Raw genomic sequence first — 17,153 nt, 5'->3', positions numbered from 1 at the left:
ATAATATATTATTATATATATATATATATATATATATATATATATATATATATACACATTATAGATTGTAATAATTTCTAGGAAAACAATATGGCATTATGTAAAATAAAAAATATATTGTGTAACAGTATTTGCAACTCTTACCTTATCTGCGTTTTTTTACAGTGCATCTGGTAATAATCAGAAATAAGATGTTAAAAAACGTAAGTGTAAGTTTATTATAAACTTAGACTTAAATCATTTGGAAATAATACTGAGAATAGGGAAAAAATGTTTAAATAGAGAGAATTTGGCTTTACTTTTTTCTTATTCTCACGTAACTCGATTTTTATGAGTAGAATGTGTATAAAGTAAACGTTTCGATTTTACGGAACTTCCCATACTGTAGAGCTATCGCTGCGTTTACTATGCCTGACATCAGCGTTAGTATCTAAAACGTCGCTCAATTTACTGAATCGTCTGGTCCAGTTTCCTCTTCCGATGCTTCCGGCGTCTCTCAAAACCGAAAGTAAATCATCTTCGTCTTCTTTCCCCCTTATTTCCTTATCGTATTTTTCTTCCTGAGCGATCAGTCGCTCGCGTTGCAGCTGAGTTGTCAGAGAATGCGGTACAGCCGGTATTATGTAACTCATAATACCAGTAAGTGCGAAAACCTGTAAAAAAAATTTTCCTTATATCGAAGCTAATTTATTGATTAATTAGTAAAAGAATGAGTGTGCCAACTTACAACGTGCTCGAAGACAACGACGAAAGCTAAACGCGCGGCGAAAACATGCCAATACTGCGGACTGAGTCCGTAAGGTTCAACAGGGTCATCCGGACCGTTTCTGTAGCCTCTATACTGACATATCTCCGGATGTTTCTCTTCCACATCACTTTTCATATCGTCGCGATAATCGGAAGTATTGAATTCTGACAGGGAGCTATCGATGTAGCCTATCAAATTTTCAGTTCGCGAATAAACGAACGTGTACACGCTTCGTGGAATAAAGTCGGATGTGTACGCGATAACAAAGGCCTAAAACATGTACATTTCGTAATTAAAGGCTAGAGCGATTTGTGCAACTCGACAAATTTATACGTGCGTGCGTACATTTGATACCACTGCCACGTAAGTTACACCTCTAAGAATACCAAACCAAGCGCCAATGTCTTCTACTCGCTCGGCTAATGGTCTTCGAGCTTCCTTGATCATTTTATATGCGTCCAACCTTATCTCAGCGATATTATTCAATAAAGCAAATAAAGGTGCTAACGGAAACGCTGCCACAAATAATGTTACAAACCCATATTGCAGAACTGTATAAACATCATAAAAAGAAAAAATAATGTCTGTAAAAAAATATTTCTCTTAAAATTAATAGTGTGAGACTCACTCATCTCTAGATATTCCTCAAATAGAGCTAATCTCCCCGGGTCTTGAAGTTGATAATCTTTCTCCCAACAGGTATATCTTCTATTGTGATTCTTTGTCGCCGCGATTTGCGTTCTCTTGCGCCACCAATTCCATAATTTCGGTGACAATATTTCGACAAAGTTATTAAAGCATTGCTTACCGACCATTATAATCGCAAGTTGAATACAGACTTCTGAAAGGCAACCAGCGGGATCGCATACGTCTGTTTTAATACGATAAAATTCCGACGCTCTTGCATCTGCATCACCAGGATGAACGAAAAATCTCCCCTAAAATAAATATGAATATGAGATTCAAACGAGTTCAATATAAGTTGTCGTTTAATGTTATAATATACCTTAAAAAAAGCGATGTAAATCAAGGAAGAATAAAAGTTGACAAATTCAAATAAAAAGATTTTAAATGTATAACTGGATTCGTATTCCGTCTGCGTTCTCGGATTTTCCAAATTAACCATCCAACGAGCCAATCGATGATATATTCGTGTAAGTATCATTATTATCACCAAGTTAATGAGGGCGGCGGTCATGGAAGTGAATATCTTTGCGTGTCTTTTTAAAAAACTACCACCTCCATTGTAAAAGACGGCAACTAACGAAATACGGTATACGATCGTTCCTAAAACCGCACCGAGGACTATGCATATCTGCGCAAAAATAAAAATGATGATAATCTGTAATGAGATTAAAGGAAAAAATGCATGATATAATTACCATGAAAAACACTATTGAGCCAGTAGCCAGAGATCGGATGGCTTTAGACAATACGGGCAAATACGGTTCTTTTTCCTTTGTCACGGGATTTATTCGGAATGTTTTAACAGACGTCTCGAATTCAGGTCTCGGCTCTTCATCATATTCGGCATTTTGAAGATCCCATTCCCAAACAAGTACAGCTTGTCGTCGTTTCCATAACTCAAGAAACGTAGTAGCTATTATATCACATCGAAAAAGTTAAATCTTATAAGAAAACACGATCGCATGGAAAAAAATATTTCTCTCTTTTTCAAATCTTACCCCAAAAAGACATAAAAATGGCGAAGAAGACAGTCGCGGGATTGTCAAATAAGTAAGTTAATTTCGAGAATATACAGGAATCACCGAGTCTTTGATAGCTACATGCTTTATCGCAAAGAGGGCACAAAGTGATATTTCCTGAAATGTTGCATTACATTAGAAATATTATAATCATTACAGAATGATATGTCAACAGAAACTTTTATTTGTACAAGTATATTCTTTATAATGAGAATATTTACCAGCTACGTTAAAATCACATATTTCCTTGCTGGGAATATTATCTTCACCATCCATGCTTCCAAGACCATAAATAAAGCATAAAAGTCCCACCACTGCTGGTGGATACAAACATTTTGTATAAAATCCTAACCATGCGAAATAAAGAGCGACTTTTTCACCGAAATATCGTCTTATTAACCATAATGGTTGTTTTTTAAACCTAAAAATGTATGTAAAAAAATTTTGCTCAAATAGTATATAATATAAGACAGTCGAAGTTATTTTCTATTACCATTGTGCGGGTCTTGCCCATATTAAGTACAACAAGTATCTATCAAGAATCTCTCCATTGCGCATGGGTTTATTATAAGGACCCTCGTGCAAAGGAAAACAATCAAGATACGTTCCATCCGCTAAAAGCCTGCGAATACCAGATTTCTCATGATTCTCGTCATATCTCGCTCGTAATAATATTTGCATTACTATTAATGATCTCTGGGCGGGCGTATAAGCATTATCCCTCTCCTTTACGATAAACCTATCAAACATCAAATTTGATAATGAAGTTCCATAATAATTATTTGATTTCTTTATTTAAATACCTTTCTTCGCGATCGCTAGAATCTATGTAGTCATAAAAATGTGGTTCCTCTGGATATTTTGACGTATCCCAAGTATGTATCTTATGTAGCCATTCGGCCCATCGCGCCCATCGTGCCCAGAATTTCGATATTTCTTTGGTATTATCTGTATCCTATTTTAAAAATTCAGATATTACGTGATGTAGAATGCGACGTTTAGAACGTGTTTAATGTCTAGTTAAAAAAAAAGTACCCAAGTTTTCATAGGAATGGTTTTGAATCTCTTCGTAGGTAATTTTAGACTCATTACTTCGGCATATTGCACCTTGATTTTCCAAGGTATATGTAATTTTAAGAAGTACGTTTTTCCATCAAATGAGCTCTCCTTCGGCTCGAGCTCTAATTGTAGGCCTTCTTTCAAAAGATTTTGTTGAAACATTCGTCTCTGCTCTCGTCGACGAGCTTCTAGTTCAGTCATAACTCCTTCATTTTCTTCCTGATAGACTAATATCATATCGATTCTTCGATGGCCATCGCTAAAATTAAATCGAATCGATTAATATTAGTCGCGAAACATCCTTTCGAAAGATGATCTAATTTGTAAAATAATTATAATATTTTTCTCGTACATGTATATTTTATACAAACATGCTTTAGTTACAAACAGTTTCTAAAAATAAAACATTTTCGAACTAAACGACCCTTCGCATTTTCTTTCCCTGAGTCGTTTGCTTGCGCATGTGATAATAAAAAAATGATAAGAATCGCTAACATTCTAGGTAATTGTATTCAGCTTGTAATAATAGAAACGACTGACTACGTCCATCTATATATATATATATATATATACACTCGCCTCAGCTACTTTATTATCTAAATTTAAATGAGAGGAAACTAAAATAACCTTGTGACACATTATCATAATAGACAGCTACTTACCGAAAATAAAGTACTTCAGGATCGATTTCTGTTTCTTTCGGTGGCAATGAATCCTCGGCAGTTTCAGCGAAGTCCAGCGAAACTGGCGTATCCGGTAGCGAGGGGTTGATATCCGGAGTAGCGGGTGCCGCGAGTTTGGGACCTTGTCCAGTTTAAACAAAATTAAAAAATTAGCATACGTTTATCACTCTTTTCGGATTTTGACTTAATTAATTTTGATTCAACTAACTCTTAATTTTCTAGTTTTAAAAATTATAAAAGATGAAGAGCAAGTTAAACCGAAAGTAAAATTAATCTACATTAGTAGAAACGGGCATTCTACATTATTCCGATAGCCATCCACATTTTTCCGATCATGTCAGTGAAAATATCATATACTTGGCAAATTACAGCGAATTAATAATGTACATGTTGTAAACTTTTTACTTCAAGTCATCGCTCAATTTGTTTCACCTTGAAAGCATTCTTATAATAATATCTATAATTTCGCAAAAGTGGAATGCTACGAAAAAGAGCAAAAAGTTAACTGGGAAGTTAGAGCGCACATTTATAGGATGATAATACTAGAGCCGAGTCAAACGTTGCATTATTAATATCCGATATTCGTGACACGCTGACATTCGTACGCATATTGATCGTTTACTGACATAGCTTTATTACTGTTATAGACAACCCCGCGCGTTTCTTGCGATTCGTTTTATTTTTTACATATTTCGCGTAGATCGCATATCCGACTTACTTATGTCTAACTAACAAATTCCATTAAAGCATAAGGGCAATTAGCTAAAATTAGTTTCTCTATATGTTGAGTAAATGAAATCTTGCGTGTTTAAAACTTGGGGCGACTCGAGAACGTTGACAATAGTTCATTATCGAACATATCATGTTAGTCTTGCATTGGCCTCGAAATAAGACTTCGCCGCTTCTTAGCGTTTCGGTTAACACCAAATTAATTCTTACCAAAGGCATCCTGTGCGATCAAATTCGTTCCAGATGGATATACGCTGGCCCTTGACAATTTTCTCTTGACACTCGCTGGCGTTTCAGTGGCCAATGAACCGTTTTTATCAGGCTCATAAATTATATCCTTATTCGGATAGACGGAGGAAGTTAACCCCGGAGATCTCGGCGCATTGGTCCTCGGCGTCCTTGATCTGGCTGAGGACGCGCGAGAGGTGTTTCCAGAGCCGCTCGATTTCTCGTCGTTGAATTGATGCTCGACCGGGCTATTATCGTCGGGATGAAGAAAAGTGCTCCAACTGCTACGCCTTTGAGTATGGTTTTGCTGAAATTATTCAAACGCTTACAGCATTTCCAGTAAATTATTACCTGCCAGTTCATATATATATATATATATATATATATATATATATATATATATATATATGCCCATTTGTATCCTCGCTCGTAAAGAAAAAATATATAATATAAATGTCATTGTCGAAGCTTTAGTCTTATATATCTAATGGAATCAGTGACGATACGAGCGAAAGATAGAAATGAATTAGCGAAGAATAAAATTCAATCAGAGAATCGATACCGGCCTTAATCGCTTTTAAAAATCAACATTTCTGCTAATGTACTACGTAGCAGAAAAAGAATAGGATTACGCTGATTATATTAGTAATTAGATTCGGCGAATCTATACATATAGACAGAAATGAGAAAGTTACTTTAGGTACGTTCCAATATTCACTGCCAATACTGAAAATCTATTGCGTTATGTGCACTACAGATTTTCAGCACTGATAGTAAATATTGTAGCTTTTGTAAAAATAACTAGTTACAGTTATAATTCTTTATTTCAAAATGTAACTAGTTACAAGTACTAATTTTAAAAAGTAACACGTTAAACTTGAGACATTTGAAAAGCACAAGCAATAGAAATAAGAAATAAGATAGATTCAATCTATCAGAAACTGTGCATCTATACACAATTTCTGATAGATTAAAATCTTTTATTTCCAGTTGTTCCTATTGCCTGTGCTTCCAATTATGTCTTAGGCTTTACAATTATAATAACTTTAAAACTATAATAAAGAAACTAATGTTATTATTTTTCAGTTACTTTTCGAATAAATTTTTGTAATTTTTGCATTATTGTTTTAAATACAAAAATCTTATTTCTATTAATTATAAAATTGTTAAATCACTTCACTTATTATACTTAAACATTCAGTCATACGCTATATTATTTCTAAAAAATTAATATATACATATATTTTGAATCGAAATTATAAAATCAATATTAAGACATATTCATACAAAAAAACTTTTCGCTTAATATTAATATTTACAAATATTATGTGATAATTATATTTTAGCTTAAAAAATTTTATTTCGTTTAAAAATATATTTAAATACATAGAATAAATTATATAATATATATATATATGTTTCTTCATGTGTTTTCTTTTTTTTTTGTAAAATTATATTGTTTGTTAAGACAAAAAATAATTAAAAGAATCTTTTTTGTATTCTTTTTTTTATTATAAGAAAAAGAAATAAGAAAAAATTGCTCATATATAATTATATCCTATAGAGATCCCACATTTTAAATAGTATCTTCCAAAATTTTATTTTATTTTATTTTATTTTGGAGAAAAATGTCTTAAATGCACACAAAAGTTATATAGTTTGAAGAGGACAAATAATGATAAAATTTTAATTTTCGAAAAAAAATCAATTTATTATGGTCATGTGAAAAGGTCATGACGATTTTTTAAATTATAAGAATTATATGATTTTTTTATCTATTGGGTTGTCTGAAAAGTTCGTGCCGACTAACTTATATAATTTAATAAATGTATATTAAAAGTTAAATTTTCTGCGTTTTAATTTTCCTTCAACATCAAACTTTCCGGACAACTCAATAACATGATTGCTATAATTATTTTGCATATAAAAGTATTAAAGTGGGAATATAAAAAAAATCATAGTTTATAAGACTTTATAAGATTTTATAAGAGTTTATAAGATTTTATACTTTAGTCAGACACATTTTAAAATGAAATATAAAATATCTCGTAAAGATTATTATAATATTATTTTTCTTATATCAAATAGTTTTGAAAAAAAGAAACATATGTGAACATTTTTCGTACATATATTATTTGCTATTATTTATATTTAAATAATAGCAATAATGATATACATTCTTATAAAAAATTTATTATCATCGAGTATCAGAGATAAAAGTATATTCCAAGCACACGCAATAGTTACAGACTGTTCATTGAGCACTTTATTTTCAGCCAGTATGTTGATGAGTAAATTTAAAATATAAAAAGTAACTCTATGAAAGTAATTATTAAGTTAGTTACAGTTACTAACAAAATAGCTCTGTCACTGTAACTTTACAAATAACTTAATGTTAATTGTAAATAACAAGTTATAGTTCCCAAACCTGCATATGTAAATTTAAAATAATGAATAATTTTTTGCTTTATACTCCCTTCATGAGATGATAGAAATATCAATCCACACTGTTTTATCATTAAGATAATTTGCATTCTCTATTTAAATGAATTATTTAGATATTGAAAATGCGAACTCATAAATATGTAAACGTTTCGTGTTATCATTCGTTTAATTTTTTTCTACATGTGCTCGTTCTATTCTCTGGGGATGTCGTACTTCACGTATTTATATATATTTATATTACTAAACGATAACTCACTATGAGAAATATTCTCACATGCGCGGGATGCAAAACCGATTTTTGGAACGGTGCTAAGTATACCTGGCTGTCATCGTCTACTTGCAGCTTGTTATCATCCATGTTGATTTCTTCAAATTTCTTTTAGGATACGTTCGCGAAGACTTTCGATGGATAATGTTCGAAACGTCGATTGATCCGATAACATCTTTTCTCTGGTCGAAAACAATTTTTCATGAAGATTGATCCAATGATTATTTATCGATCTGCGTAGGGCGATGAGTAGGAAAGAATTCATTTCCCAAAAGAATTATCTCAGGAATCTGATATTTCCCTAAAGTGTCGTTTAGATATCCATTGAAGCGCTTTTAAATACTTTCAATGAACTTTCTTGATCGCATCTTATATAATTAATCGCAAGAAAAAACGAGCATCAATCAATATTGATAGCTTAGATAACGGTGACCTCGCGTCGAAGAACATTTGTTTAATTATGAATCGAGCACGAATCAACCTCGCTCAAAGAAACAGTGATCGTATTGTATTCGAAATTTTTTTATGGAGGTACGAGAGAAGACACTTCGAAAAAGCCTCATCCATTTAATCGTCTCGAGAATGTTTTTATGCAGCAGAACATGATATTGGATCATCATTAAAATGCATATTAATTTCACACTGCATCGATTTCTCTTACTTTTCACATTTGGATTAATCAACGGATAACAATAGCTAATCGCTATTCGCCTTCATTCCTTCAACTCGATCTTTTAATAACTTTGAATTTTAACAATATTTTTCCAAATTAATGTTAAAATTTCATTTACTTATTCCTTTTTAAACCGTCTTTCTGTCTGTCGCGGCAGACAATTAATTAATTTTGGTTAGTTGAAACGAAGAGAAATGAGAAATTGAACGGTGAAATTTACGCGTACATTCTTAAACTTTTCTTTTTTTTTTGAACTACTTATTAGAGAACAAATTCATATGGACGAATTGTCCTCAATCGAACCGTTCTTTCGCGACGGTAGTATGAGATATACTGACCACAGAGGACAACAGGAACAATACTTATATGTATTGCCCCCGATAATATCTCTTATCTATATAGTCACATATATTCTGTGAAAGTATACGTATGTATTACCTTCGCCTTCAAAGAGGAAGATTTCACCCTTTGCGGGGGTGAAAGTGGTCGAGCAGTGGAATGTCGAGGCTTTCGAAATTGCTATGGTTACCCAATGGACACAACATGTGTATAACATATGTGTATAACATATCGCATTAAACGTATCATCGACTCCTTTTTTGAGCTTGAACTTGAATCGTTGTATCGGTTTCGTATATGGATCGCAGACAGAATAAAAACGCGCATGTCTACACGACACCCATATTCGCCGTTTTATTACAATCGAGCAAACATTAATAACCGAAGATTACTTCTTTACATTGTTTTCTTTTTTTATTAAAAAAGATTACATTTCAATCGAACGAGTTCAGCACTGATTTCTCTGAATTCGCGTTTACTTAAGCAAACATACGCTATTTTACTATCTTGATTGTTAATCCTGTATCGGTGAATTAGATGTATAATGAGATGTATAAAGATTTTATCAGACTTTTTAAAAACAATCTTGTTTAAGTTTATGATGAACTAGAATTATCTAAGATTACTTTCAAATTAAATATAGATTAAAATCAAGTTTTACAAATTGATATTATATAAAAAATATGTTTATATAATAAATTGAGATTATCGATCAATTATTTGTGTGTATTAACAGATAACTATTCAGACAACTATTGATGTAATCAACATTTTATCATTTAATACAAAGCAGATGTTAACTATAAGATTCATATAAATTTTATTAATGTTATTTATAAAAATATATTTGATATTTTTATTTAAACATTTTCTTTTGTTCTACTATTTTTTCTTTTTTCATTATTATTGATTAGAGTATATGTGTATCTAATTTTTATTTTTACATATAGCTTATGTTTAAATATAGCAAAAGGCTTTTCCTGTCTATAAATATAAAAATCAAACGATAGATAGGTTAGGTTATAGGATTGAAAATAATATAATCTATTATATTCGGAATTTTTATCGAAATGTAAAAAGTATAAATTTTCTTTTTTATGATTCTTTTTCAAAAACTTTATTCGCAAGATGCACTTTCAAACAGTGTAAACTTAAACGAGATTATTCAAATGTTCAAATCAATCGCGAGAATGATCGAGTTGCGTCAATAATTTATGGAGATTATTTGTAAAACGTTATATCGATCAGTTACAGTTTTGTAATTACCAATCGCGATTTTAAATTAAGTTAGGTACATCAACAATTCCAGTGGAAATATGAATTAGTGACAGAGTAAGATTTCATCTCGTACTTGACTAAAGACGTAGCATCATTCGCCATGTTTACCAAGCGTGTGGTAAGTTAACGGTTATCTGGACACTTTGTGCGTTTGTATACGCCTACAGAGAAGAAGTTTATGCGTGTTACGTTCCCTCGTGCTGATCGTAATCTCTCGTTTCACGATAATCAAATGTTTGTTTGAATTTAAATCAGAAAGGAGGAAGGATTCCTTGTTCGAGAACGAGAGTGATAAACGCTTTGTAGGGAACAGCTAAACGCTCCGAGACTAAAGTACCGTGCTGGGTGTGTCATAATGCATAGGCGTGTTATTCTAGCCTTGATATGCGTGTTTCTACAAACAGGTACGAATATTTATACGAATATTGAACACAATTTCGCACGCACACCATACACACGCATCACAGAAACACGCAACCATTCCGATAACATCATATTCGAACTGGAAAATCTCTTTTTGTTGTTATTCAATAATACACAGCCATACAGCTTGATTTAGTCTGTACATGATAAATCATAAATTTCATGTTATTTCAGTTGCGGCTCAACGTAGTCCGACAATATCTTACATATCGCAGGAACAAATTAAGGATATTGGAGAAACTGTAGAACTAGTGTGCTCCGTTCAGTATGCGCAGGATTATCCTGTTTTATGGATAAAGGTTAATAAAGACTCAGCAAACGAGCAAGTCGCACTTTCTACTGGCACCGCATTGATAATCAGAGACAGTAGATTTGCTCTTAAACATGACACAGCGTCTAGCTCTTATACTTTACAAGTAAGATTTCATTTCGAAATGTTCCTAATTAAGGCATTTGTTGTTTAAAATATTATTGTTAATGTGGAATTAATATATAACTAACGTTTTAGATTAAAGATATACAAGAAACAGATGCTGGACGTTATCAATGTAGAATACAAATATCTGTAAGCAATCTTGTAAGTGCAGAAGTAGAATTATCGGTTCGTAGGCAACCGATAATTAGCGACAACTCGACCCAATCTCTGGTGGTTAGTGAAGGACAACCTGTCGTATTGGAATGTTATGCCAATGGCTTTCCACCACCAAGGATATCGTGGCGCAGAGAAAACAATGCTATTTTACCCACCGGAGGCTCGATCTATCGGTATGATAACTAAAATAAATTATTATCATTATTAAATACTTAGCAGGCAATATTTTATGTATTGCAAACATTGCAGTGGTAACACGTTAAAAATATCTGCCATACGGAAAGAGGATCGCGGAACGTATTACTGCATCGCTGAAAATGGTGTTGGACGCGGTGCTAGACGTAATATGAACGTTGAGGTTGAATTCGCGCCAGTAATCACAGCTCCTAGGCCACGACTCGGACAAGCTTTGCAGTACGATATGGATTTGGAATGTCACGTAGAAGCATATCCTCCACCAGCTATCATCTGGCTCAAAGATAACGTACAGTTGTCAAATAATCAGCATTACAGCATATCACATTTTGCGACCGCGGATGAATATACTGACACAACGATTCGAGTTATTACCATAGAAAAACGGCAATATGGAGAATACATATGTCGTGCAGCCAACAAATTAGGCACTGTTGAAACGAAAGTCGAGCTTTTCGGTAAGAAAATGTAAAAAGAAATAACCTGTTGTATTTTTGTGTATTATATGTTAGCTGTAGACAATATCTATAATTGGAACGATTTACTATCTGTATCTTGGATACAAACTTTTCATCAAAATAGTAGTTTTGCATGAAAATAGTAGATCATCGTGTTACCTCAACTATAATTTTCAATCTTCAACTTATATCAATGTGTATTTTTTATATTTTTGTTAGTATAAATTTCTTATTTTCCAATTTTGCATCTTTATTCCTTAGCTAGTCGATTTTTATTTTCATAGCTAGCATGTATTAGATTTGTTCCCTCTTTTGTTTCAACAGAAAGCATTATCCCTGTTTGCCCGCCAGCTTGTGGTCAAGCTCATCAGGGAACTGGCGTAATTCCAGTTTTTTCCGGACCTTTGGTAATTTTAGTTTTGTTAATTACAATGTTAACGAGGTAAGTCATGTTTTCACATACAATTTTCTTACAGCGCTACTATCCAGTTTTAGGATTACCAATCCTTCAAAAAAGTAAAATAATGACTTTTTTGACAATAACTCTTTTTAAATATTTGCGCACGGTATTTAGTTTTAATTTTTTATTTTTATACTTGCTTAAATATCTAAATACGTATAAATGCATACAATTAAAATCATATTATTATACTGAAAATAATTCCTAGATAATATATAAAATATGTAATGACAGCTGTTCATAAAATAAGCGCAGCGAGAGAGAAAGGATAACAATTAGGGATATCCTCAAACCTCTGAAAAGTTTCAAGTTTTAAGGATTCGAAACTTCGCGTTATTTTTATCGAAACTCTCGAAATCTTTAGGTAGAGGTGTTAATTTTGAAACGCAATAGAATCAGCACGTTAGAGGGATACAGCATGTAGAAGAGATAACGCACACAAACGAGCAATCGGCAATCTAGTTAGTATGTAAAGAAAATCTGGTGAAAATTAAGTTGCAAATAAATAATCTGCTCTTCAACCAATTCAAAGTTTTAATTTTGATTTTTTTACACTCAAAAATAATTATTAGCTAAAATAATTTTTATCTACAATTTTCCATCTCTGAATTGTGTAAATGATGTTTAATAAAAATTTAGAACCTGATTTTCTAAATCTGAATTTCTGAAAAAAATATTGCATTTTTATTTCTTAACAAAAATATTCCTTTTAATAATTGCGCATAAAAGGTTCCTGTATATTTACGCTTTTATAAAAAAAAAATTGATCTTTCAACATCTAAAAATGTGTCGATTCGTACTTAACAGATAAATACAATTATTTTTATTGGCAGAAACAATTTTATCAATATTTTAATGGAAAATAAATCATTTTAACAATTTTTTTATTACCTTATAAATCTTATGCACATTTTTTTTGCACCATCTTTTTTTCTTAACATTTCAGATTTTGTAAGTTTCGAGTTTCGAAAGTTTCGAAAGAATTTTGATCTTGCAAAGTTTCGAGGGCGTAAAAATTAGGTTTCGACTTATCCCTAGTAACATAATAAATAAATTCGATAAATTCGATACATCGATAGAAATGGAAAAGGGACAAAGGATAACCTTTCAGACCAGGGTTGTCACAGAAAATAAATTAAAAAGTTCCCTAACTTTTCCAGATTTTCCAGATAAAAATGGGAAATTTCCATGACCAATATAAAATTTTAACATATTAAAATATATAAAAAATTTTAACATTTAGAATCAAGGATTGTAAGAAAATTAGCTTGTATTATTAAAAACGCAAAAGAAGCTTAATAGCATAATAAAATTTTGGGGGCAAATTCAAGCCAACAAAAAATAAATTAGTATTGAAAAAAAAATGCAGTTACGACGAAAAAAAGCGATCAAATGAAATTACTGAATAAAATATATATTAAAATTTTTTTTTTTAAACATTTAAAGTGTACGAGTTTTGAACATATTTGATTATAAACGTCATAATATTAAAAAATTAAAAAAATTATTAAATTAAATGAAATAAGAGTTTAAGGAATTGTGAGCAAAGTTTAAAATTCCAGTCTCTTTTATATTTTCCTCTGATTTTTCCAGGACTGACTTTCAGACAGACTGCCGCTGATATATAAAGTATCTTTGTGCAAAGATTTGCCCTCTTAATATTTTTATCTATTAATCTTTGATCCTTAGTAGTTGACGGTGGACTTATAAATCTTTTCGTAAAAAATATCAAATAATTAAATTTTTTTTGTGTTGTTTCTTTAAATTTGGATTATTTTTATTTACTTAATATTTATTCTTTTTTATATGAGTTAATGTCGATTTGATTCCTTGAAATTAATTGTCTTTTAATTAACGCACGATAAATTAAATAAGTTTTACAGACTCAGCCGATTGTTAACTTTGACAAGTAATTTAGTGTTGGATGGATTATGGCGTTCAGAAATCGTGCTATCAGTATTATGTATTATTATGTCATTCTATCTTTATTGTTCATTAGACATAAAACTAAGATAGAATAAAATGATGTAACAGCGTTGATAGCACATTCCTTGAACGCAGCCATGTCTTCGAGCTGCAAAAGGTCAAGCATAAACATTTTTTTGTATATTATTTAACGATCGTTTTTATCTTTTTTTCCGACAGTATAATAGATTATCAGCCATGTCATTTGTATTTAAGCATTTGGTTCATGATGCAGAGTAATCAGATACTAAAAGATTGAAATTATTTTATTATCCCCTTATCTTTAAAATCCCCTTATCTTTAAAAAATAATAGAAAATAATTGAACAGTCGGAATCTATTTTAAGTAGTTCCATAATACGTGTCCAGTACAGTCTCAGTGAGCGAATAGGAATTTGTTATTAAAAGAGATAACAAAAGCACATGTAAAATTTTAAATTTCATATAAGGTCAAGAAGAAAAAATGACTATAGTAATCAATTTTGATGACTTAGCAAAAATGGTGACAACAGATTAAGGCTGGATGGTAGCGCTGTAATGATAGTTTAGACATCGTATGATTGTAAACCTTGAATTGATTTTTATATGCATATTTGTACATACACGTATGTTTGATATTTACAGAAATTTCTACGCCAAATATTAACTATCCGGGCCTTCGATGGGCAGGGGCAAGTCAATGTTGCTTCATAAAATGGTTCTATGCAACCATCAGTTCTATTGTTATTGCAATAATGATGTAAAACCAAAATCTGAGCTGTAAAGGATCTCAGTTATGGTTTTACTAAACTTACTTTCTATATTTGTATCATGTAATTATTTTTATAATTATTTATAAGTGAAATAATTTATCATTGAAAAACGTGCATATCGTGATACATCGTGTCACTACAGTATGTTATAGAATTTATCAATAGAAATTTTATTAAATCATTACTTACGCTTTGGTTTTTTACGATACTCTCACATTTGTAGAATAAATTTTTGATATGTATGTAAATATATACACATATTTTATATATAATTTTTATATTGAATTTATAGATGATTCTTTTAATTTTTACAATTGACCGCTTTTTATATATAACTTGCGTAATAACGCCGCTCAATTTTTACATCGAAATTTTAACTTTATTTAAATATTAAATGTAATTGGAGGGTTCAGTCTGATAAGACATTCCAAAAAAGAGGCATGACATGATTCTAAATTTGTCACGCTGATATGATATTTGTTGACATTTTAATTATATATATTAGAATAAAAATTAATAATGCATGTATTCTTATGAATATAGACACCAACGATATACAAATGTTGGAAACATACAAACTAACATACCAGTACACATTTATGATAGCATCTGATCTTATGTAACGTAGTATAGATGATATAAGCTATGTTCGGATATACGTTGCAAGTACTAAAAATCTACAGTTTATGTTATGTATACTATAGATTTTCAATAGTAACATATCGGAATATGGCTATAATAAGAACTTGAGTTTAATACAATTGATAGACAATGGAGAAGTAAAACAAGATAATATTACGAAACCTATTATCTTATTTATAATTATTAGTAGTCACAAATCGACAATACGGATTTGTAAAATTATCTATTTATCCCGTTATAATAAAAAATTTGGAATGTCATGAACAAAGAAAACAATGTTGATGTTAGTGCCTTGTTCGTGATATAAAAAGTGTAATTTATGTTAGAAGTAAAATTATGCACATGTGTATAATGTAAAACATTACCTATACGTACATTACTTGTACGTATGTACAATATAAACATAACTTTATGCGTTTTATCAAGCATGTATTTCTACTTATTGCACATTTATAATCGTGATCTCTTTTAACAAGACGTATCACAGATATATATATACAACTTGATAAGAGAAAGTAGGGAACAGGAATCTGAATAAAAAGAATCTCAATAAGTTTTTATATACTCTTTACAAGTTTCGATAAAACTATATAGCAATGACGATCTCATCGATTTAAATAATTTTGACAAATGTTGTGAATAGCTCTAAGGAACTTTCAAAAAGTTTTAGCTGTCGTTTGTTATCTATTAAAGTTATCAACAATCAAAGTTAATCCCTTTCTTATACATTATGTTTTGACAGTATATTTTCGCAAATTTTTTATGTTATATTAGAAAATAAAAGGAATATATTTTATTTTATTTTTTAATAACTTTGACAAAACAATTTGAATATATATATTTGTTTTTTTTAAGCAAATATGCTTCAACGAAAGAGTGACGGAGCAAAAAAAGTGTTCCATGCTCCTTCAACTAAAAAAAAATAACTTAATCTAATCTAACCCAAACTTATGTATTTACTTCTAACTTAAAATTAAACTAAAGTTTTGATTAGATCGTTTTTATTGAGTCCTCAATAATTTTATTGAGTACTCAATAATTTATTTAAACATGTATATATGTTGCAAATAATATAGAATTTCTAAAATTATATTATTTAATATACGTATGTTTACACGATCCATTTCATTTGTTAATAACTTTTTAAACGAGTTAAAATTTTTTGTAAATTAGAGCTAACAACATATTACAAGATCGTCACTGTTATACAGTTTTATTCAAGTTTCCAATTTTATACTTGCTAATTTAATTGCTATTGTAATTTGTATTTAAAACTCAACATGATACTCGTAATATTTATGATAATTATAATATTTATACATCTTGTCAACAACTGTATATTATCAGATGTACCATGGATATAACAATGGTAAAGTTTATATATATATATATATATATATATATATATATATACGTATTCGTTTACGTTACTTATGTATATTAATTTAAACTTAACCTACTACTACTTATTATTACGTTGGTTACGTAAATTTAATTGTATTAGAAGTAAG

The 17,153-nt window shown here is 30.6% G+C and overlaps 2 protein-coding genes across 2 annotated transcripts; one reads left to right on the top strand and one right to left on the bottom strand.

Annotated features, from left to right (window-relative positions):
- Nucleotides 1-288: 288 nt before the first annotated feature.
- Nucleotides 289-7,956, bottom strand: LOC105627792 (anoctamin-4). The gene is made up of 14 exons (XM_012209074.1): nt 7,918-7,956; nt 5,136-5,460; nt 4,176-4,317; nt 3,490-3,772; nt 3,258-3,409; nt 2,948-3,193; nt 2,676-2,875; nt 2,434-2,571; nt 2,131-2,348; nt 1,755-2,063; nt 1,377-1,686; nt 1,094-1,299; nt 728-1,018; nt 289-653 (listed from the first exon to the last, which is right to left on the bottom strand). Exons 1-14 carry the CDS (start codon nt 7,954-7,956, stop codon nt 366-368), a joined length of 3,147 nt encoding a protein of 1,048 aa, XP_012064464.1. The 3' UTR covers nt 289-365.
- Nucleotides 7,957-10,511: 2,555 nt separating this feature from the next.
- Nucleotides 10,512-14,894, top strand: LOC105627781 (lachesin-like). Its single transcript, XM_012209064.1, has 6 exons — nt 10,512-10,560; nt 10,754-10,995; nt 11,088-11,344; nt 11,421-11,824; nt 12,149-12,266; nt 14,873-14,894. Exons 1-6 carry the CDS (start codon nt 10,512-10,514, stop codon nt 14,892-14,894), a joined length of 1,092 nt encoding a protein of 363 aa, XP_012064454.1.
- The last annotated feature ends 2,259 nt before the right edge of the window (nt 14,895-17,153 follow it).

The sequence above is a fragment of the Atta cephalotes genome (genome assembly GCF_000143395.1).
Source record: "Atta cephalotes unplaced genomic scaffold scaffold00001, whole genome shotgun sequence".
Lineage (NCBI taxonomy): Eukaryota > Metazoa > Arthropoda > Insecta > Hymenoptera > Formicidae > Atta > Atta cephalotes.
This window is presented reverse-complemented; position numbering and strand designations above follow the sequence as displayed.

Excerpts from the sequence above, each read along its gene's own strand:
- LOC105627792 (XM_012209074.1), bottom strand. The coding sequence starts at position 7,956 with ATGGATGATAACAAGCTGCAAGTAGACGATGACAGCCAG. Across the intron at positions 1,687-1,754 it reads TTTACATCGCTTTTTTTAAG|GGGAGATTTTTCGTTCATCC; the intron begins GTATATTATAAC and ends TATTTATTTTAG. Across the intron at positions 1,300-1,376 it reads TGAGGAATATCTAGAGATGA|TTCTGCAATATGGGTTTGTA; the intron begins GTGAGTCTCACA and ends ATGTTTATACAG.
- LOC105627781 (XM_012209064.1), top strand. The coding sequence starts at position 10,512 with ATGCATAGGCGTGTTATTCTAGCCTTGATATGCGTGTTTCTACAAACA. Across the intron at positions 11,825-12,148 it reads AACGAAAGTCGAGCTTTTCG|AAAGCATTATCCCTGTTTGC; the intron begins GTAAGAAAATGT and ends TTGTTTCAACAG. Across the intron at positions 12,267-14,872 it reads TTAATTACAATGTTAACGAG|AAATTTCTACGCCAAATATT; the intron begins GTAAGTCATGTT and ends TGATATTTACAG.